This window comes from Dipteris shenzhenensis, chromosome 8, assembly GCF_047967505.1.
Source record: "Dipteris shenzhenensis isolate YYH24624 ecotype China chromosome 8, Dip_SZ_1.0, whole genome shotgun sequence".
In the NCBI taxonomy this organism is placed as follows: domain Eukaryota; kingdom Viridiplantae; phylum Streptophyta; class Polypodiopsida; order Gleicheniales; family Dipteridaceae; genus Dipteris; species Dipteris shenzhenensis.
In genome coordinates, this window is record NC_141603.1 from 43,052,827 (window position 1) to 43,076,565 (window position 23,739).

At 43.9% G+C, this 23,739-nt stretch overlaps 1 protein-coding gene across 1 annotated transcript in view; it reads right to left on the reverse strand.

Annotated features, from left to right (window-relative positions):
• Positions 1–23,739, reverse strand: part of MSH1 (MUTL protein homolog 1) — a 198,707-nt gene that overhangs the window by 155,791 nt on the left and 19,177 nt on the right. Inside the window, exons 3-6 of the mRNA XM_087378347.1 lie at positions 9,332–9,464; positions 9,073–9,170; positions 8,537–8,612; positions 3,530–3,649 (exon numbers count right to left, since the gene is read on the reverse strand). Coding sequence (XP_087234473.1) covers positions 3,530–3,649; positions 8,537–8,612; positions 9,073–9,170; positions 9,332–9,464 — 427 coding nt within the window. The remainder of the gene's footprint in view (positions 1–3,529; positions 3,650–8,536; positions 8,613–9,072; positions 9,171–9,331; positions 9,465–23,739) is intronic.

Here is a 23,739-nt window from a genome sequence, read left to right on the forward strand (position 1 = left end):
GCAGAATCGGCCTGATAGACTGTACAGAACAGCAGGCACGACTTTCGAGACACCAAAAACCGATTTGCGAAGGCTGCAATAACTGCTAGGCCTTGCTTTTCCCAAAAATGAAAGGTTGGGTTACTTGGACGCAAGGGTGGGTTGGGCCTTAGGTTTAGGGCTGGTTGCCCTTTTTAGGCCCTCTAGGTACCCTTTTGTAGGGTGGTGCTTGGTCCCAAAGGGTGTGCCTATTCTAAGGGGTGTGACCCTTGGAATAGGTGTACCTTTTCATGAAGGGGGATAACCCTGTTTTAAACAGGGGTGTCCCCACACGAAAACTCTAAGGGGGTGTCCCTTGGGTGAGGAGTCAAAAACTCTTCATCAAAAGGTGTGTCCGATGGTGGAAAAGGGCGTCCCTTGGTTTTGGGACAGCCCAAGCACATCAAAAGATACGATTTTTTGTCGTGTCCATTCACATCAACTCGTGATGTGAGAGAGATGGAGAGGCCACTAATGACTTTAGGTGGGGTTGGCGCTAAAAAATGTTATGCTCATTCTCTCCATCTCTTCCATGCACAACGTACGTGGATATCCTTCTAGCGGAAAGAGATGTATCAGATAGGCGCTAGAAGGTGGGGGGCATTTCCTACAGGCAGGAGCGAAATTTGCTCTAATACCACTATAAGAAATCCTAGATTTACTATATTTAGAAATGTGCTAAGGAACAGAAAAGGAGACTGAAATAGTAGAGAACAAGGAATATTTGTATTGCTTGAATGTCTGTAGTGTGTCATTCATACAGTTGGGCCTCTCTTATATAGAGAGTGAAAAGTCACACATGAAAAGGTGTGTACTCCAAAGTGTATGTGCATGAAGAGGTGTGTACCCCTTGTGAAGGGTGTGACCCTTGATGAGAGGGTACATTATAATGGGAGTGTCTCTTCAATAGAATGTCTCTTGTGAAGGGTTGTGCCTCATAGGAAGTGTCCTGTCGTAAGGGCATACCCTCCCACAAGTGTCCATTCATTAAACCATCCATAAGTCTAAGGTATAGAGAAAGGAATACGTCACAGATCGTGACAGTCGTGGCCTGTTTGGCAGGCTCCAACCAGCCCCACCAGCGTCATCCAATGGCCAACACCTAAATCCTGCTTTTCCCACCATGATTGCACCACCAACAGGCCCCGATATCCTACTCATTTTCAGGTGCCTCTATCCCGGGATAACCCCGCCTCAGTGCTGTTCCAGATTCGCCTCTTGACAGGCCAGATCCAAGCCCTACATACCCTGCCATCCGCTCCGCAAATGCACCATCTGATGCAGCCTTTGTAGCCTTCCTCTAAGGTTCCAGGTATGTCTCTTTTTTTTGTCTGATCCTTGCCCACATGCAGCCATGATGCTGCCCATGTGGCAGTCTCACAAACCCTAGGTTCACCCCCCAAATGCTCTACATATGGGGGCTCACAGACTGGGAGGTAACATCTATATTTCCAACACCAACCCACGCAGGGTTAAACTTTTCAGACCTAAGATTGTATGGATAAAGGCAAAGCTATAGCGATGGAGGTTGAAGAAGATGCCTCACGGGTGGATCCCGTAGAATCGGGAGTTCAGTGGACACAGCAGGTGTCGCGCCCAGCGGCCCATTGCTTTACAACAAATTTCAGCTCAACAATTATAGGCCAACCTAGGGCATTCCAAACTTAGACAGATGGACATGGTATGTCTGCAACGCCATCCAAGGAGGAAAAGGGAAAAGCTCCGATGGAGCCTGAAACCAATATACATACAGTCGAGCCTGAATATTGCCAATTGCAGGCCACAAAAGTAGTTTGGTCCGATGACTGACCGTAGCTCTGATGTCATACAAGCCTGGTTGCACAAATGGGATGAAGCTTTTGCCATTTGTGAAATCAAAAATGACACGAAGAAAATCTGCGAGGCCACTCATATGTTTAATGAGGCAACGGATAGGTGGTGGATTAAACAACAAAAGGATGGTGTCGTATCCACTACTAGAGGGGTTCAAGAAAGAATTTAGAAAACATTTCTTGCTTCCTGACAAAGCATCCCAAGCTTGGGATCAGTATAGGAAACTTCGTCATAGAAATTTATCAGTGGATGAATACAACGATAAATTTAGAGAATGTGTAATAAACCTCTTCCTCAGTCCAGACTCACAGTATAAGTAAAGGGAAGTCCCAGAGCCGACCAGATGCAGATTCAACTAGTGGAATCTTCTCAGATATGCTGACCTGATCTGTCCGCTCCAGCCTATATAAGGCCCTGCCAAGCAACCGCCTAAAGTGCTGGTTATCTGCCAGTATCTCCACCCTAAACCAAGGTCTAAACAGACCTGTCCAGCAGCCTGTAGTGCTGCTGCTTTGTCAGCCATGTGTGCTGGCCAAGGTGGCCCAATGGGCTGCCCCAACCCAATGGTTAGCATAGAGCTAATCAGATTCTCCAATCTTCTAGCACTTTTCCTATCGCATGCATAGTACATAAGAATTCCACGGTCAAAACATGCAGGTTTTTTTACACTGGCTAAAGCGGGTAACACATGTGAAGCAGGGAAATGATTGATTTGAATACTATGACACTCCATGCTGCTATCTTGATCAAGCATAGTAAGGCTTTATTCGTCAAAGTTTGCCAGAGTTGGAAACCACTTTCCCGATAGTTCAGGTAGCTGTACCATGTTATTAGGTCCCACATCAACAATTTTCACAGGTCCTTGCCATAAGCATTAGAACTTCCAAGCAAATCTTGCTGCCCACATGGCAGCCTTGACCACCAGCTTACAGTTGGGGCATTGACCCCATACTTGCAACAAAAACCACTCCCCAGGGTTCCACTAAATCTCTTGAAGCAGCCAGCCCTCCTAGAGCCACAAGTGCCACAAGAGTCGATGGCCAACTTCAACACATCCAGGGCAGTCATGCACAGACAGAAATTCACCCTGAATGGATTACTGGTAAAGGTCATCGCATCCTACACATATTTGAGAGTTCTTTTCTCTGGCCCGATTTTCACGATAAGACTAGTGATGCAGGCCTGACTCAGAAAGGGATACGCTAAATTTGCTGGCACGTATGGCAGTCTGGGACCTGATCTATCAAAGGTAGACTCAGATCGAGTGGAGAGGCTCCAGATTCTCTTATTGTCATGGATGATCCACAGTAAGCTGTCAGTTCCACACCATGTCATTTTGACTCAGTTTGGGCCACCCCCATCTCTCTCCCCCCGTTTGCCAACCACTCTTATCCTCTCCTATTGAGACTTTGGTCCGGGTTATGTAAGGCATTTGGCATGTAGCCTGAGGCATTAGGCTCTATTTGTATTATGATAGGGAAAATAGTCAAAAACATTAAATGTAAACCTTTCCTGTTCTATGGATCTGAGATAGCTAATCCATTGAGAATGTACAAAAACTAGAAAACAATTTAACAAAACACAAACAGTAGATGTTTCATCCAGTGCTTAATAAAACAGATGAGCTCATGTTAAATATGACCAAATAGAAAGCACCGCTCACCACTCCTAGCCTTACCATAATGGGGCACCCTGCCCTGGGAACAGTATCAGTTCGTAACCCAGACATGGGATTAAGTGCTGCATACTCTACAAGAAGACATGCATCAAAACCTACTGCTTCATAAAACTCCCCAACCTGCAAAACAAAATCATGATAAGAAAAATGCAAGTAATAACTACACATAGTGTGAACTTATTGTAAAGGAATATTTAGTTCTTTAAACGATGGATGCTGTACTCAGCACACATGCTTCCAATTTTCCATGAACGACAGCTATGATAAGCCTACTTTATGATGGGGTTTCAACATCCATTTTTCAATTGTAAAAGATATGGAGCATCCAAGATAAGATATGATGAGCCTTTTTTATAGAAGAACAAGATTATTCCATCTCAATGCTGCCATGTTCCATAGTAAGTTGAAACAAAGTATCTGGCTACCCACTAGGGTCATTCCCATCCTGAAATTCATCATACACACTTGCACCATCAATGCGTAAATCCAACTTTAGCAACTACAGTATACTCTGCCCACATAAACCCATCACAAGGAGCAAGAGTAATCCAATAGGCAGGCTCTTAACTCCAACTGATAAATGTGACAAGAATAGATGGCTGGGAACAACGAGGATGCCATTGAAGTACCTTAAGGCAGAAGATGTGTTCAGAAAAGAGAAGATGCCATTGAAGTACTTGAAGGCAAAAGATGTTGGATATTGGAGTCCTAGTGTGCTAAAGTGTGAGTCCCAGTGTGAGAGTGTCCTACATTTGTGGTTATAAAGCCTCCTACAGTCCACTTGTCTTTTGGGGGATTGTAGGGTCACTTGACCTTTGGGTGTATATTGAGGTAGATTTGATTCTGTGTGTGTGACATCGTCAGTGATGTCAGGAGTGGAGAAGATAAGGCTTGCCCAGCCTATAAATGAGGCCACATGTACTTGCTTGTCACCATCAATCAATATCAGAGTTTCTGTACCTCAATCATGTGATCTAGAGTGTTCCTCTCTCTCCCCATAGTTCTCACAATTGGTATCAGAGGAGGTCACTGCTTTTGGAGATAATGGGTCCTTGATGTTCTCAGCCTAACAATGTGGCTACACTCTCCCTTGACATTTTTTCAGCACTTTTTTGAGATACATCCTCTGTTGCAGCTCTTAGTTCAAGTCATGATGGTTGCCTGACGTTTTTGACTTGCCCCCAATTCCTTGTGTGCCATTACCAAGATCTGTGCCATTGCTTTTGAGCTACTTTAAAGAAGCCACCACGGGATAAGCAATTGTAGCAATCAAGGTAGATCGCCTAGCAAATGGCAATGTCTGGCTCTATTCGAAAGACAACTTCAAACACCCTTTCCGTTCCTGTTTGGTGGCTTTGGCGTATGCACAGAGGACTGTTTGCCACAAGGTTGACAATATCAATGTGATTAAAGTCCTGTTGAAACCTGCCTCCATCACGTTTGCGCCTTTTCTTTCATGACAAATCTCTCCCTCATTGCTTTGTGTGGAGGTTGGTGAGGAAAAGTTTTTTTGATGAAGACGTGTACAGATGATTGAGAGGATAATAACCTTTTTTTTCTCTACGACGCCAAAACTACGCCAAAACCCTACTATACGAAGATTATCTACATGTATTCCTGCTCTCAACTTTTATAACAATCATCATGATGAAGAAGCTCGCATTCAAATCTTGCCACCGACATCATTTTACTGCCATTTTCGTGCCCTGGGTGACATAAAGAGAATTGCCTTCTTTTGAAAAAAATGTGTCGCCAAGGAGAATCGCCACCACTTAGGGAGTCTTTAGTCTATTGATTCCACGAAAGGTGTAAACCGTTTCAAGCAGCAATCTCTATCTTTGGCTTGCTTCCTACTTCATGCACAGTTTGCCTTATTGAGCTGTTATTTACATAACGTATCCTAAGTAAAGGTAATTGATGAATTGTGAAAAAGCACCGCGAGGCAAGAGATCGATATTGTGCCATATTAAAGCCACCACCTGTTTATTTTCTACTTGTCCATTACCCAACTCAGAGCACATAGAAGTGATTGGGATGCCCAGCCAGACTCCACTCCGAGCGTGATCACTGAGTTTTTCCTAGTTGGATAGCACGGACTAGCAATCCCTAGGGAGACTGTCACGAGGACGTGAAAAGAGGACATGAAAAGTGATGTAAAGTATCTTCGTAACTCAACCTACGCTTAACCCAAGGTTAACCATGGTTAAGTGTTGTAATGGTTTGGCCGTGAGGGACTGGCTAGAGGAAGTGCACACTTCCTAGAAGTTCCTAAGGGCAAAGTCTAGGTGCACCACTAGGTCCTAGGGGCAAAGCAAAGGCTTTAAAAGAGGGGTCTAAAAGTTGGGCCCAAGGACAACCAACGTTGTCCTTGGTATGGGGGTTAGGACTTTAATGAAGGGGCAAATGGCAAGGACGAGGTGCCATTTGTCAAGCATGTGTATGCATTCCCTTCCCCCACCTTCCATCTCTCTCCCCTCACTCTCCCAGAGGTGTAGAACGTTTTCAGTTGTTCTTGTGCAGTTTTTGAGCTGTTTCAAGCCTGTTTTCAGCCGTTTTAACATTGTTTTGACTATTCCAAGGCTAGTACGCACTTCTAGGAAGTGCCAGGGCTCATTTTTGAACTTTTGGAAAATTTTCGTACGAACTGTATGGAATCCGTGCGGTCGTGTTCAGCTGCCTCCAGCAGGTGCCTGGGGTTGTCTTTTGCTGTGCTGGACCTTTGTGCACATGTTTTTGGCTGCGTGGTGGCTTTTGGAGCTGTTCTGGAGCTGTGGAGGCTGCAGGAGAAACTTTCCCCATTGCTTTTGGCTCCTTCTCTTAGGAGGACTCAGGCACAGATCCCGAGGCAATCATTTCGGGGCAGATCTGTGAACCATCTTTCCTCTACAGCTCTTTCTTGTTCACCCTCCGCTCTCTACCTTCATTTCTCTCTTCTCCTGATTGCTGGAAGACACCTGCACCCTGCGGGGAGCTTGGATAGAGGATAGGTGCGAGGAAGGAGCTGACCCCTCTCCCCCAGACAGCGGGAGTTGGTTCTAGGTTTGGTTTTTCCTTGTTCTTTCTTGTTTTGCAGCTTTTTGCGGTGCATGCGTGTTGTGTGCAGTCCTTTCAGGACTCCAACAGGTTCTAGTAAGCACCCAAAGGCCAGGGTGATCCTGTGGAAGGCCTAAGGACAGTGTGAATGCATGTGATAGCCTTGAGGCTGCCTTGAGCTCAGTTTGCCAGTGGTTTGGATGCCTGAATGCCTCTAAGTTGTGTCAGATCAGAAGTGAGTGCCTGAGTATGCCTTGCCAGTGGGAATGCTAGTGGTGCACTGGGATTAGATGCCTTGAAGACAAGTAGAGGATTTGCAGAGAGAAACAGTGCAAGGTTGAACCCTTGTTGTAAAGCATTTCCATTCAGAAGCATTAAATAAATACCGTAAGGGGCGCCAAGGCATTTGGGGCCAGTGGGTGCACTGTGTATTATTTTCATTGAGCAGGGGCACTCTAGCCTCCATCCAGTTATTTCTCAAGTTGTTTCTAAGTGGTATTGTTTAAAGTTAAGTGGTTGGAAATGATGCAATGTGGCTGTGAATAATGAATATGCAATGCAAGTTCTAGTCTACTGCCCTTTAGGAAACTGAAGGCCGGTTTCAGAGACAGCCTAGCAGAGGCTTGGAGCAAGACACACGACAGACCCGTCAGCGTGTCAATGCACAGATCAAGCTTGGGGATCTTACCTCCATGTTTGCCAAACCAGCGGCACAGCTGGCAGGGGTGACAATGGCACTCATCTGACAGAGAGACACAACTAGGAAACCACAACGGACCATGCATGCCGACGTCACTGCTTTATCACCGGTGTCATGCCACTGCAGCACCGACCACCACCTCTATGTCGAGACCCTCTTATCCATTTCTCAGCCGCCCAAGGGACTTAGTTCCTCAGGCAGAATACAGAGGACCAACCCAGTGATACTATACCGTAGTTCTCGTCCTCTGCATGGGCTAAGATAGTTTGTACTGGTGTTTGTTTGTATTGGTAGTTGTCTTGGGTGCACATGCCTCCTTAGAGGTTCCATTCATTCCACGCTCACACATTGGTCAATGCACAGATCATGGGTTGCTGATAACTTATCAGAATGACCATCTTTATGAAGCCCAAATGGATGCTTACTCACCTTTGCTTGCACGATCAATTGCCCTCCTTCTATTGAGGACTTGCAAGTCCATAGCCTCACCTTGGATGCATGCTTGTGTGCTGGCAAGGCTGCTTGCATGACAAGTTGAATGGACGAAAGTAGCGAAGGGTTGAACAGTATGCCTTGATGACTCAGCATGCGCCGAAATGATATGATATGCCTGAGAATAAATTTGGATTGAATTATATTCTATACGTCCAGTTTGAATAAGATTACTGTGCCATGGTAAGAATTAATAGTGCTTCAGACAATAAGAATGAGCTCATGCATCTCGGTGTTCTGAAAAACCCTATGAATTAACAAGACTGTAAAGCTGCCAAGTCGTACTTGACTTCCATATGTCTAAAATCTGTGTAAAATCAGCTTTAATGGAACATCGAGACCTTCCAGGTGGTGTAACCTGCATTTGCACTTACCTTTCTGCAAGACCATCATGGCTTGGATGACTTTCAGACATTTTCTCATATCAATTACTCCTTTTTCATTGCTAAATCAGATAACTTTCTACATGAACAGATGGAAGAGGCAGCAAGTTTCACTCAACCCTTACGTACTGTATTTTCTCTATATCAATCTTTTCCGTGATAGCTAAAGAGAGAAAAACAAGCAGGGTAATGTTGTTAGGAGCTCCTTTTAGCTATGAAGGAGGAAGAGGCAACAAGTTTGCTCAACTCTTACATACTGTATTTTCTCTATATCAAGTTTCTCCTTCATAGCGAAAGAGAATAGCATGGTTTATTAATTACTTACCAAAAAAAAAACCAGGGCATTGATACATTACGTTCCAGAAAGAAAAGGTAGGATAAACAAGAGATTGAACATACTCTGCAAAGTAACACTTCACGAGGGAACCTCCCTTTGACTTCAAGAAGCTCACAGTTGAGAGTGCCTTCTTTTAAACTGTCCCGTCAATGACCAAAGTCAGCACACTAGCTATTGAATTATTGAGTGTTGAGGAAAAAACGAAAAAAAATACACTTCCATACCTGTACTAAAAAAACAGGACCCACAAGCTGATGACTAGAGAGATTTTTTCAGGTTGAAAATAATAATTTGACAAAAGAATTGTAAAATGAAAATAAGAGTGGAGCAGATTACTGAGAGGTTCACCATTGTTGCACAGGTCACCATTGTTACACAGAATAATTCAATTCATAGAAACAAATCCAAAATAATTCTTGCCCCTCCGTCCCTTTCCCCTCCATGGTATATATTCAAAAAGCTGTGGAAAAATGCACTAAAGAAACGAATGCAATAAAAATGACTAAACACCTACGTTAACAATAAGTACTAGAAACAAGCTAGAAGGCTGTAATGCCTAGTACAGTACTCCATTAAAATGGCGACAGATTTGGCACACCTGCCATTCTTCAACTTATCATCAAGTCCAAGCAAGTTGGTGTAATCCAGCCTCTTTGTCAGTTCCTTAGCAATAGGTCTTTTTAACTGCTGCATTTTCTGTTATAAACAAAGGTTCCATTTTGGTTGAGAGCATGCGTTCTAGCAACTGAAAGCATAGATACACCCCCCCCAAAAGAGAGAGAGAGAGAGAGAGAGACTTTTGGTAGGTTTTTCCTGATCATTGCAACCAGTTATAAACAGATAACCCTTTTTCTCACCTGCTCCCACCAGTCCAGATGTTCATTCTTTTCGTTCTGCAAACATTTGCTTTCAGCTGTTGCCTTACGATCTCTGGTTAGTGTACGAGAACGCGCAAATGTTCTAATTTGAAGAAGTCTAAAAACATTCTTCCTGTACAGTATCAGATAGCACAGTGCCATAAACAGAAAGGTCAGATTTATGAGTTAGAAGCCTAATAAATTTGATATATATACATACCTTCATAAGAAAGACCTTACCCAAATTTTTTTTTTTTGTAAAACGAATGAAAGAACAAGGAGAGAGAAATAGAGACAAGGGAAGGAGGGTGTCACGTACCTAGACGCTAATCCTCGGATTACTGGACTTAAATCAGAAGGGTTAGGGGGCCCTGGGATTAAGGGAAGCAGGCTAACATGGGGCTAGAGGAATTGAACACTACCAAAGGGCCAATTGGCCATATTTAGCCAGGATGCTTTCCATACAGCGGGATGCTCATTTACATAACAGTGGCCAAGGCTCTTGTGCTGGTATTTAGTAGGTACACACCAGTGGATGGTCTGATTTGGATCTTGAGCCTAGACACTTGCCTTCTACATGGTGGATCATGAGTTCCCTCAGTGCAATGTGTTTCTGCAGGTTGCTGTTGTGTTATGAAGTAGAATCTATTTTGATTCATGAGATACGATGTAGGGAAAATAGAATTAAACTCTGCTGTAAGAACTCACCCAGACCAAGGTGGAGTGATTAAACAGCAACTCAGCATTTTATGCTGTGGCTGTCCAACAGGAAATCAGGGTAAAGAAGCTTCTGCAGGGTCAGTCTGTTAGGCAATCCTATGAGGGGTTGCTATAGGATGCGATTGCTTTTTGAGAACCTGAACAGGGCTGTACGATAAGCCCTCTAGTGATAGCCAGCAGATTTCTAACGAGCCCCCTCATTGCTACAGAAGACCTGAACCAGGAGATTGATCCTACAGAAGACAGTGGATTAAACCAGGGTGCCATAACAGAAAATTTCCAGTCGTACAGCCTCTCTTACCAGCAGCAAACCAGTTGCAGATTACCTCAAAGCTACAGCAGTGATTGTGGACCTGTTTGACAGTGAATTACCTCGTCAGATCCTCTCTCTTTCTGAGCACATAATTCTGTGCAGACTCCATCTGCTCTCCTTCCTATTCTCTTATCTAGAATTATTCCCCTCCTTTCTATCCTCGCATACCTCTCCAATTCTCCTAGCCATGGCAGAAGGGAACCACATGCATGAGGAACCTACAGCCAGCATGCCTCCACTTGAAAAGCCTCACAGAGAGGAGGGTGAAGAGAGTGATTTCGAAGAAGGTAAACCTCGTGACGAAGGAGCACGAGGAGCTGAAGTTCCCTTTCAATAAACAAATGAAGAACTTAGAGGACTTGTTCAGAGCCAAAACTCCACGATTGCAGTGCTACAAGCCACAGTTACGGGCTTGGTAGCGGTACCCGGTGGGAGTATACCCATAGCACCATCCTTTACGCTAAAGAACCTTTGCAAGTGAGGAGGAGGGCACTCCTAAATGCACTGATGCATGGTTGAACCAGCGGCAATACACTTCTCCTTTCATCCCCTTTCCAATGCAATTAAGATACAAATGCCACAAGGGATATTCAAGGGCAAAGCGTTAGCTTGATGGCATGAGTTAAAGGAAAAGCCGAAAAATTAGGCTGATTTCGAACACGTATTCGAGGAAGAATTCCTTGACCCAGAGCATCAGTTGATCCCATCTCTAAGTTCACAAACTTAACTATAGAAAAGTTGTGATTTGATACCTACCTACAGCGGTTTAGAGATCTACAATCCAAAGCCTCATATATGGATCCTACTACCCTGTGTGGATTCTTCATAAATGTTTCAGCAAAAGAACACAAGTTATAGGTGAAGAACAACCAAAGTAAAAACCTCGAGGATGCAATTAGATACGCTCAGTCATCATCCGAAGGTCAAATTGCAACAAAATATTATACTTTTGGCATAAACTCTCTCTTTTCTCTGGCTAGTCCACAAAATGGACGTGGAAGTAGCGATTCGAACTCATTTCCAAAGTCTAGAGTTGGATGCAAGGCGTTCCCAACATCTGGCCAAAATGAAGTGCATTCTTTCTCAACATTTCCTTTTCGCATTTTTCCAAGATATTCTATCAATTCTTGTGTTTTTTCAATTACCACTGTATTTTTGCCTGCCAAGAAGAATATTTTACCATCATTTCTTTTTTCCATTTGATAAACGATTGCAATTTATCAGTAGACTCTTGTACAGGAGCCCATTTTGGATGCATTTCTTCGCTCATAATTGAAGTTAAGAGACTATAAAGATCTTCAAGTTCCCATTTTGTGTCAATAGAATAGAATTGTCATTGGATTACTGGTTTTTCATCCTTCAAAAAAAAGCGAAAGTAATGTGGAATGCTATGACCTTTGAGAGCATCACCACCCTTTTGTAGGAAAGGCTGAATAAAGCTTCTCGAATTGTACATTCTTTCGAGCTTGGAGCATACTATACTTTCCTTTAGCCCAACAATTTGCCTCCCCCATCTCGATATCAATTCATCTATTGTTTGCAGATCCCTGCCTTTTTAGCTCTCTTGAGACTGTGCTAAAAACCTGATCGATATCCTCATATGTATGTCCAACATACAAGAATCCAACTTCAATCCCAGTGAAGATTCTATGAGCAATCAGCCCTTTTGGGGAAGCTAATAGTTCGCAGCCTTACCCCAAGTATAGAGCCCTAAAATCTCCTCCTACAAAGGGGGCTTCTCAGAAATACCTCATTCACAGGCGGTCAGTGTGGTAGCAGTCCCATCGGTGGCTCTTCTCGGAGGCCCTCTCACAAGGAGGGGATCCCCACTAATGCGGATCCTTTTTAGGGTCTGCCAGAGATGGGCAGGACTCATACCGGCCCCACCGCGGTGTAGAGAGGAGTTTGAGCGCCAGCCCATCATTTGGCACCCAGAAGTCTGGAATCAGGATGGTTGTATGCTCGGATAGCGGACTCACATAGGTTGGGCTTAGTGGGATAGCGGACCAACCAGCTTGTTTGAAGCTTGGAGCAAACTCCCACCCAACCATGAGGCGCATCTAATGGCTAACTCTCACTTCCGAGGAGCTGGGCACCAGATGGGGGAGATAGGCACATCCATACCAAAGGCATTGAGGGCAGCTTTGCAGACTTGGGCAGTCAGCAGATGGCTGGGAGCTTCTCTAGGATAGGTGTCACTCTACGGGTCATGATGTGGCACGGTAGTGGTTGGGTCGGTTTCTTTAGAGTACGAATAGGAGGGCTTCTCCAGTCACTGTTAGAGGGAGACCTAGAGATGGATGGGAGCCTAGACACATTACATTAGCAGCTGATCAAGATAGTGGGGCGTCTAGGCAAGTCATGGTTTATCGACCCCCCTAGCATCCCGGATCAGGGGGTGTCTCGGTGGCGACTCTGGCTCTAGGAGGGCCACCCTTTTCGAGAGATTCAGATGGACCCAAGAGAGTGGTTCTGACCATCCAAGGTAGGTCACACACAAAGGGTGGGAGAAGATACCCTTCTTCTCCTACACGACTGACACCATGGCTAAAGAGGAGTTCTTTGCAAAAAACTCAGCGTACCAGGTTACCAACAAAAAGAACCTATGGTGGAAGAGGCGCTTCCGTCCTACTAGGGCTACGCAAACCCAAGCCAGAGTCCTTCACAAACTCTACTTGAGTCAGCTGCAAAGTGAGTAAGGAAAGCTTAACAAACCCTTCAATACGTGAAGGAAGGTCGTTGCTTCCTTTGCAGACAAAAGGGGCATATGCGGATGCAATTTAAGACAAAGAATTCTACTTTGACCGAGGTCAAAGGGAACACTATTTCTTCCGTTCATACCATGGAGTTAGATCAAAGTCTTTGCAAGAAAGATTGTAATTTTAATTTGAAAGTATTCAAACCCAATGACCTTATTCGCATATACAGTTCGATCATATAGAACCACATCCTAGTTGACTCAAGAATTTCTTGAACATTGAACTTGTGCAGAAGGTAGGGGTACCAACACAACCAAGTGACCATGTCTACCAGTGGGAAAGCAGATTTGGGATTGACATGCAGCACAGATTTCGTTCACTATCAAGAGTTACTCCAAAGGTGAATGAATCTTCTAAGTTGGATGCATGGGAAACGTGCACACCCATCCAACTTCCCGCTTGGTTTACCATCCGTTAGAATGGTAAATAGAGTTGGTTCCAGGAGCTCACGCTTTAAGCGTGGCGCCTTATAGGATGAGTCACATGGAAGAAGATGAGATACATCGAAGTAGTAGTTAGAATATCTACGATTAGGGCAGATTAGAAAAATTAATCTCCCTAAGGTGCTCCGGTGTTATTTAAGCACATGATGGAGAAAAGTTGGAGAATGTGCGTAAACTACACCAAGCTGAACAAAGTTATAATCAAGAACCAATATCACCTTCCCAAGGTGTATGACTTGATTGATAGGAGGCTGCAAGGAGCTGCCTATTTTACGAAGATTGACCTTCGTTCTGGTTACCACTACATATGCATAGCTGAGGAAGACGTCTATAAGACCGGATCTTGAACTAGAGATGACCATTATGAGACTCCCAGAAGCTCCTATGACCTTTAAGGGAATGATGAACAATATCCATCATGAATATCTGGGAAAATCTGAGTGGTATCCTCACAGGATATCATGGTATGCAACTATTCTCTTGATGAGCATGTCGAGCATCTCCGCATTGTGTTTAGTGACATAGGCATAAGAAGTTGTATATGAAGGAGTCTTGAGAGTAAGCTCTTTCGTAAAGAACTCTTGTATCTCGGACAAAATTTTCTCAAGAGAGCTTGAGCATTGACCATAAGAGGATCCAATAAGGTATTGGATTGGCCTGCTCCTCAGACAATAAGGCAAAGTCCCTAGGACTCACTGTCTTTCTTAGGAAGTCAGTGAGGGATTATTCACAGCTAGCCGTTCCTTTGAACCTCCTTAAAAGACGTGGACTTCAGTCCAATAGTCTTGTCTCCTAGAACGATAAGCTTGATGAGGCTTTCCAAATTCTCAAGTTTAAGGTGAAAGAAACACCTATAACGGTTTTACTAGATCCTAGCCGACCATTCATGGTCGAGACTGATGCTCATAATTTTGCAATAGGCGCAACCTTATTCTAAAAGGACCGACCTATAGCTTTTGAGAATTAAAAGCTAGATGACACTTAAATTCGGTGGCCTCCTCAAGAAAAGGAATTATATGCAGCTATTTAAATATTAGTTGTATGGAGCCAACTTTGTTGTATTGACAGAACACGAGTATATCAAATATATGTGTGATCTAGCTAAATCGACATAAGATTTTGAAATGGAGATTAGATATCGGAAGGGTAGCTTGAACAAGATTTGAGTCGCATTGGTGAGGTAACACTTTCTTAGGATTTCAGTGAGGGATTATTCAAAGCTAACCATTCCTCTGACAAACCTCCTTGAGGTACGTGAACTTCAGTCCAACAATCCTATCTCTTGGAATGATAAGCTTGATGAGGCTTTCCAAACTCTCAAGTTTAAGGTGAAAGAAGCACCTATATTAGCTTTATTGGATCCTAGCAAACCATTCATGGTCATGGCTGATGCTAGTGATTTTACGGCAGGTGCAACCTTATTCCAAGAGGACCTACCTGTAGCTTTTAAGGGTAAAAAGCTAGATGAAACTCACGTTCAATAGCCTACTCAAGAAAAGAAATTATATGCGGTATGCATTGAAAACTTGGAGACACTATCTCTATGGAGCCAAGTTTGTTGTATTGACAGACCACAAGTCTATCAAATACATATCTGAGTTGAGGCGAAGCAAGGCACGGTGGGCTGATTGATGCAAGATTTTGATATGGAAATTAGATATCGAAGAGTAGCTTAAACAAGATTTTCGATGCTTTGCGTTGCTTCGGGGAGGTAAACTCTTTGAGTTTTACCGAGATAGATTTTCCTAAGAGGGCTACGTAGGACCAATAGTCATTTCTGTTGATATTGGCAACCGCTCCAAACACAAAGCTCGATCATACCATCTATTTAGGTGGCTTCCTATTCCAAAATGGAAAGGTTTGTGTTCCTAATGACGCATAGGTTAGGAAAAAGATTCCATATAAAATGTCATGACACTCAAACCATAGGTCATCCGGGAATTTGGAGGGTTGTTGCAGTCTCTAAACATCCCTGGAAGTAAATGGGAGAGTATTTCCATGGACTTCACTGTGGACAACCATGAACCCAACAAGGGCATGATGCTAGTTGGGTACCGGTGGATAGACTGATGCTATCTAGGTACCGGTGGATAGACTGATAAAGATGGCAAGATTCTTACTTCCATAGACCACCATGAAGGCTACTTAGTTGGCTCATCAGTTTGTTGAATAGTAGTGTAGATTAGTGACAAAGATCTGAAGCTCTGTAGCAGAAAGTGTTTGACAAGTTAATAACCACTTGAGTATGAGTTTCGCTAATCATCATGAGTTTGATGAGCAAACAAAAAGATATGCTTCGCCGCATACATCTCCAAGAGGCCATCTGATTGGTAGAAGTCTATTCCACTGATGGAATTTGCCTACAATTGTGTGAAGCGTACAGCTAGTGGCTATAGTCCCTTTATGCTTATGTATGGATATCAACCCAGGTCTCCTATGACAGTTGGATTGAAAGGTATTTAGCTAAGGATTTACTTACTAGATATGCAAGAGATGTTAGTGAATACTTGTTGGAAATGGAAGCAAGAGTTCAAGAGAACACGAAGCTAAAGGAAGCAGAATTAGATTGCAGTAGCAAGAATGAAGCACAACACTAGGGTCATCATAGAGACAAAACCTAGAATGAACCCTAAGTAGGGCCAAAACATGTGTGATGACTAGCTCACCCACAAACTCAACCTCTAATTGAGGTCAAAATATACCTTTATAAGACTAAAATATATCCAATCATACAAATTTAGCTTTTTGGTTGATCTAAAGTCCAAAATTCTACAAAGACGATAAAAGAGAAAAACAAAAGAGAAGAAAAAAGAGGTAACAAAAAAAGGCGCCCCTAGTCCCTTATTACATTGGCCACTACCTTAGAGATTAATATTTCTGACGCCCCCCTACGGTGTCCATGTCAAACCGTACAACCAATAATATCAACCACTAAAGGGATATAAGTTCAAAGATTGTCTCAAACTTTGGATGAGGTAATGCTTTGGTGAAAACATCCGCCACATTTTGATATGTTGGGCCAAAGACCAAGCTGATCTTTGCCGCATGTAGCCGCTCCCCGACCTAGTGATAATGCATCTTTATGTGTTTCGTGCATGCATGAAACATGGACTCTGTGCCATGGCAATAGCATTGTAATTGTCAGTGAGAATAGGAGTAGGCTTCTCCAATGATGCATGTAGATATGCCAACAAACACCTCTACCAAACACATTCCATTGTGGTGGTGAAGGTGTCTTGTATAAGATAGCAACCGTTGATTGTTTCTTACGGAGCCAAGAAATGCGTGAATATCCAACCAATTGACTGCCTAGTGATAAAGTCTTCAGCCTAATCCGAGTCGTTGTGAACATGTAAATGTAAGTTACCCCCCACGAAATAGCAAACCAAGAGACTAGTACCCTGCAGGTATCTGAACACATGCTTCACAGCCTGCCAATGTGAAGTCTTTGGGCTGTGCATAGATCTGCTTACTTAGGATACTGCATACTGAACGCCTAGCCACGTATTACACAAGTAAATTAGGGATCCCACAGCCTGGCTGTAAATGGTGCCACCAAGCCGATCAATGGCATCATGCATGGACAGGTTCAGCCCTGACTCCATAGAAGTTGAAATGGGCTTGCAATTTTGGATCTGAATAATTCAACCAGTTTCCCCAATGTACTTGGACTACAACAAATCAATGCCTTTGTCATATTGCACAAATTCAATGCCCAAATAATAATGTAGCAGCCCCCAATCAAACATTTCAAATGTCTTCTACAATTCAGCCTTAAAATCTTCAATCTTTGCAGCATTGGTACCCATAAGCAGCATGTCATCAACATACAAACAATAATGAGCAAATCACCCCATCTTTCTTGACATAGAGGGTTCTCTCATTTGGACTATTCTGTGTACCTTGGTTGGTCAAAAAGGCATCAATTTTTGCATACCACGCTCTAGGAGCCTGCCTCAAACCATACAAAGGCCGCCTTCAACCTACAAACCTTGTCTTCCTTGCTAGGTTTCACAAAACCAATGGGTTGATGCACATAAACCTCCTCCAGGAGGTCCCCATTCCAAAATGCAAATTTAATGACCAACTCATGGATATTCCATCCATGAAATGCAGCCATTGCAATCACACCCCTAAATGGTAGTCATACAAGAAGTGGAGCACAAGGCTCATCATAATCTATGACCTGCTTCTGCAAATAACCCTTTGCAACAAGACGGTCTTTGTACTTGTCTATAGACCCATCTGATTTGTGTTTAAGCTTATATAACCACTTTGTAGAGCAGGAACCGGCATCCAAACTAATTCTCCATCAAAGCAACAAAGTGCTCAAACTTGCGTGATTTATACCTAGGACAAACGTAAAGACACTACAATTAGCAAAGCAATCGATTATTCTTTAGATTGGACACTTCTAGCAAGTGGTTTTCAAGAAATTGGAAACTACCTTAAACTTGTGCTCGGCTAATCATCCTCAATCTAATGGGTAAACAAAGAGTGTGAATCAGGTTATGGAGGATATGCTTAGAGTATGTCTCCAAGAACCATCAAATTGGGAGGTTTATATACCTTTGTAAGACTAGAATAAGTCCAATCATACAAATTCAGATTTTTTGTTGTTCTAAAGACCAAAAATCTACACAGAAAATAAAAGAGAAAAAGAAAGAGAAGAAAAAAGAGAAACAAAAACTTTTATGAAAAACAAAAGGAAGACATACTTAGCAAGCAAAGCAACACTTATGTCGTCATCAGTGCCCGAGCATAAGCAGCTATATTGGGTTTCCAAAGACCCGCAGAGTCTCTTGGGCAAACCCAGTGCTTACTAAAATACGTCAAATAAACAAAAGAGAAAGAAAACAAGAAATAAAGAAGAGAGGAAGAAGGTGACTAAGCAAAAATAAACAAGCAAGTCAAGAAACAAAATCTTCCAAAAAATTGGAATTCTCTCTCTCTCTCTCTCTCCCTCCCTCCGTCACTCAGCCTCTCTCACCCGTCAACCTCAGCCTCACCTGTCACCCCAACATCTTCGCCCATCACCTTAGCCTCGTCACCATCCGTTGTCAACTCCACCAACGCCGCCAGCACCGCACCAGTTAACCTAACCTAGGTTAACTCTCACCTAACCGAACCTCGACAAAGGTTAACCCAACCCAGGGTTAACCCCTAGTTGGGCTGAAACCCCAACCTAGCTAGGGGGTTAGCTCAGCTAGGGGGCAGCAAAAGATATGGCCAGTAAGGAATGGCCGAGCCTCTCCTCGAAGTCTCCCCCCTCAACCCCAATCATTTCAGGCAACAGGTCCCGATACGCCACCGTTGCAGCTATGACACCCTCTCCAAGGTAAGAGAGTTAAAGATGCAATTGGCATATGCAATAGCTAGAATTCACGTTCTAGAAGGACCTGGCAAGCAGGCAATCATCGATGAGGTTGTAAAATCTTACAAGGCTTCCCCCCCTACCCCCCAGCTAGACTCCACAGTCAAAGACCTAGTTCACACTGAAGTACAGACCGCAAAGAAGGAAGTGATTGTGGAGTTCGATGCAAAGGTTAACGAGGCTAACATATTAAAGAACATGCAGCTAGGCGTGATAACGCTTTGAAGATTAGAATAGGGGGACTCCCCAAAGGATGGTGCAAAGAGAAGGACTCTTTCAGCGACACCTTAGCACATATCAAGGCAACCATGCCTAATATTGATTGGATAGTTGATAAGGATGATGCTCTTGATGATGACGATGAACCCAAAGCAACTCGTATCTTACAGTCTAAAGGTCGTGCTATCATTACGCTTAACTCACGGGATCTACGAGTCAAGCTTCTCCGACAATCCTACAAGTTGAAAGGAACTAAGATATGGATAGCTGAAGAACTTACACGAGATCAATTGAAAAATAAGGCAGCGGAATTAGCTAAGGTCAAGGCTGCAAGGAATGATGGAAAATGGGCAGTGTACCGTGAGGGCGTAGCACTCATTAAAGAGTTTAAATCCAAGCCAAAAGACTCTCAGTATTAAACTGATGTATATCCAATTATGTGTCTTTCCAAGTCATAATGTAGGTACTCTAAATAAATGGAGCTACTTTATGCACTCCCTGGGAGCTACCCTCCCTAAGCTGATGTACTTATTGGTTTTCATGTTGTCCCATAGACTTCTTGGTCTTCCGTGGACGTTAATAGACTTTCTCTCTCTCTCTCTTTCTCTCTCTCTCTCTCTCTCATTTAAAGCATAAAAAGCTAAATGGACCCTTTACACTTATGTATCGCTTCCTACAAAGAGGCGAAATTACATTCCTAACTTAGAAAGCACAAGCATACTCAATCAAACTCTCTTTTGAAACTAAAAGAAAATTGGGCTATTTAGCTCCCCACTTTTTGTTTTCAGCTTATGTTCAATCATTCTAAACATACCTAAGGCCGATACACCATAGATAAAAGACTTCATATCTAAGATCGTGCGTACTTTTTTCATTATTTTCCTTGGATTATACCTCTTGTGTAATAGTAAAGTGATCAAATTACTACATTGAGTGATAAAAGACTCCTTAGTTGTGTAATAGTAAAGTGATCAAATTAGGAGGTAGCTTCCAATGTTGGAACTTCTGTATAATAGTGCTAAGCATTCAGCTACAATATTTAATCCATAGATGCTTATGTATGGAAACTAACCTAGGATCACAGATAGCCTTAGGCCTTAAGAATATGATGGTACGGATAGCTGAAGATTTCTTCACACGTATGCAAGAACTGTTATCACAAGTGCTCTAGATCAAAAAATATTTATGCGGATGATAGACATGCCCCTAAGATTCTTAAGCTAGTCATGTGGATGTATCTAAGACTTTTGAGGACAGGGAAGTATTCCCAAATTTCCTACATGGATTGCGGTCATTTATGCATCAATCAAACAATCAAAGATCCAACTTATGAGTAATGTCAGTGTATATACAATATTTCATGTGAGTAGACTCAAGAAGAAACTCGAAGATAGAGACAGTTTAGAATCTCCTAAAAAACTAAAAAGTTGAATTTGAACTATGTTCCTGTCACATGCAACCCTACAATTGGGTGTCAGGTGGCACACTGGCTACATCAACGAGTGCTAAGTAGATCCCTAAATAGGTCATTTTGTCGTATGCCGTGACCCCCTTTGTGAGCCCTAGTGTAGGGACAGTTAGGCACCGAGCAACGTAGGTCAGTTTCTCAAGCCTTAGGACAAGTCATTGTTCACTGGTACCCATTGGAGAACTTGTTAGGATAGTTAGGTTCAGCCTAGGTTAGTAGATAGAGACAGCCTTAAAGGTCAGCTCTAGGCAACTCACAAGGGCCAGCTTTGGGACTGCCGTAGCAGCCAGCAAAGGCTGATCGGTCAAAGATTGACTGGTCAAATTCAAAGTCTGACCAGTCAAAGGCTGATTGGTCAGCCTGACCAGCCTTATATAAAGGGCTTCTTGGGCCCTTTTCAGGCATCCAGTTCTACCAGCCTCTCCACCCCCCTCTGGAACCCCTGAAGAGCCTCAGCATTCAGCCCCTGATTGGTGGCGGTTGGTGGCAGCAGACTCCCCCAGCAAACAGCAGCGATTGGACAGCATATGGTCGAGGTTTGAGCAGTCTGTTTCAGCAGCTTTCCCTTTCAGTTTTACAGCTCTTTTATAGCTTTCTCAGCTCACCTTTTCAGCTCTCATCTCTCATCTTTCACTCAGTTCATCTCTTAGTTTCTCAGCTCTTTCCGTCCTCAGTCTCACCTCCTGTTCACCTCTCTCACTCGCGCAATTCTACTGCATGCCCGTGGACAGCTCTTCAATAGCCTCACATAGTGGTCTACATTGTCAGTGTCAGCAATATTGGGGCCTTGCTTGTAGCTGGTCTGTTTCTCAGGCTTTGTCGGTCAGCTCTCCATGTTCAAGGTGTCAGCTAACAGTTGCATTCCGTGCACTCGAGAAGTGTCTTTTGTATTTTCAAGTTCTCCAAGTTTAAAGCGAATTCTCCCCTATATTGGGGGAGGGGACCTAAGTGGGTACAAGGACCCAATCTGTTACGTACACAACTAGACGTAACTGGCTAAGGGTTTCGCTAAACCCTAGGCCAGGCCAACAAGGTCTAGGACTAGACCTAGAGGTCAGCATAGGGTCTGTCCCGAGGTAAGGACTAACCTGGGGCTATGACCTAAGCTAGCAGATGAGGTCTAGATCACTAGGAGTGAGCTAGCCTGCTATACTTGGCACTGGAGTACTGGCCAAGTCAGGATAAGCCTAATAGGGCTGACACCCGAGCATAAAGCAAGGGATGTTTGATTTAGAGTAGCCTAGCCCAAAATATGGCTAAAACCATAAAGCAAGATACCTAGCCTATAAGTATAGGCTAGGGGTGTGGTATGGGACGCAAGTTTGGACCTTGAGGCTCGCTCGCTTTCTCCAGGTGGTTTAGACCTCTAGCTGGGGGGTGGCTCAAAGTTACTGAGCCTACGGCTGGGAGGTGAGCGACTAGCGCCAACCCTTGTGGGTTGAGTCTATGGCAGATGCCTGACCCAGATGGGTTGCTTGCGAACTTGGCATGTGTTCTGTTAGGGTTTCAAGTGATGGAACTGACGTGGATACCCCACGAGAGTGTAGGGTTGACCAAACCTGGCTTGGAGGTAGTTACAATTGGTGTCAGAGCCACTCCTTAACCAGTTGAACCTACCTCGCACTCTGAGAGAAGTCTCTAGGCCATGGTGATCTCGTCATCTCTTCACATGAGATTTCGAGAGAAGGTCCAAGATATGGATCCCGAGAGTTAATCGCTATGGTTTTCTTGGTCGAGGTTTTGGATAGGACTTCATCTTCCAAGTTGGCGCTAACCATTGGAAAGCTTGTGCTTGGAGGGTAGGATATTAGATGATCTCTGCTTGGCTCTTGAGACGTCCGAATCGGCGTTTCTTGGTTTTGCAATCTAGACAAAGCTTCGAGGAATCTCCTTAAGCCGTTCCTATGCCTGTGCATAGGGATGGGACTCCAAGACAAGCGTACAATTTGGGAGTCCTAAACCTGCACATAGGGATGGGAATCCTAATCTCCAGTGGTAGGCTTTGGATAAGCCTTGTGAATCCCTGAAGAGCCTGAACACTCCTAGGTCTGGCATAAGACTTGCGCTAGACAAGGAGAATTGATCTTGATTCACAAAGGATCTTCTTCAGCAACGTTGTATCCTTGCAATCTGTTGTGGGTATTGCTGGATAGCAACTTCCTCAATATCTAATCACCTAGCTTGGTCAATAAATGTTGAGTTTATGCAAGACAAAGTAGGGATTGCTGGGTGCCTGTATGGTGATCCGATTGAGGGTTGGATACACCCAATGGATAGCTTGATGCTAACGCAGTTTCGAGGAGGTTTCTGATAGGCAGATCACTCTCAATTCCTGAGAAGAAGAGGATCTTAAGAGATTAGGTTTTCGGTTGATGCAAGAAGGGCTTTCTGCCCTAATATTGTACGCACAAGTGGAGCATAATCCCTAATCCTAAAGATGAATCGAGTGTTAGAAATGTCACTCCCCCACCTTTGAGGGGACAAGGGGGCAGGAGACTGTATGGGGATGGGGGGGCTGAGAGTACCTTGCTGTAAGAGGGCAGCACCCTGCATGGAACACTGCGCCAGGATGACGGGACCATGCGGGGCATCTGCAGCACATGAGCACCAGCCAGCAGCAGCCCAAAAGGCCCTGCATATGGGGCCTTATATAGGCCAAAGGGTTGGCCAAGAAACCGACCAGAAGGCGGCCATCTTGGCCCTTCTGGAGGTCGGTTCTAGCAGACTGCAACCGACTGAAAAGTCGGCCAGTTCTAGGGGCTGGCTGCCCACCTATATAAACCCCCTCCCCCACACTTCTCTTCATCAATTGCACAAACCAGCCTTGCACAGGTAAGCGCACAGGGAGAGGAGTAGACTCAGGATTTGGTCCAGCATCTCTTGGCTGGTTGTATGCTCACCTTTGAGCTTTTGTCTGCCCACATCTGTGGATGAATATATATCTGAGTTTTGCTATCTTTCTCTCCCCTTCTCTTTGAGTGTTTTTTGTGCTGCGATCGGGAGTGTGAGGAGTGAGTGATTCTATCCTTGACTTTCCAACATGGTATCAGAGCAAGGTTTCCAGCTCTAGAACGGAGTTCCTCAGCAAGAAGGCGACTCCAATCAACACTCA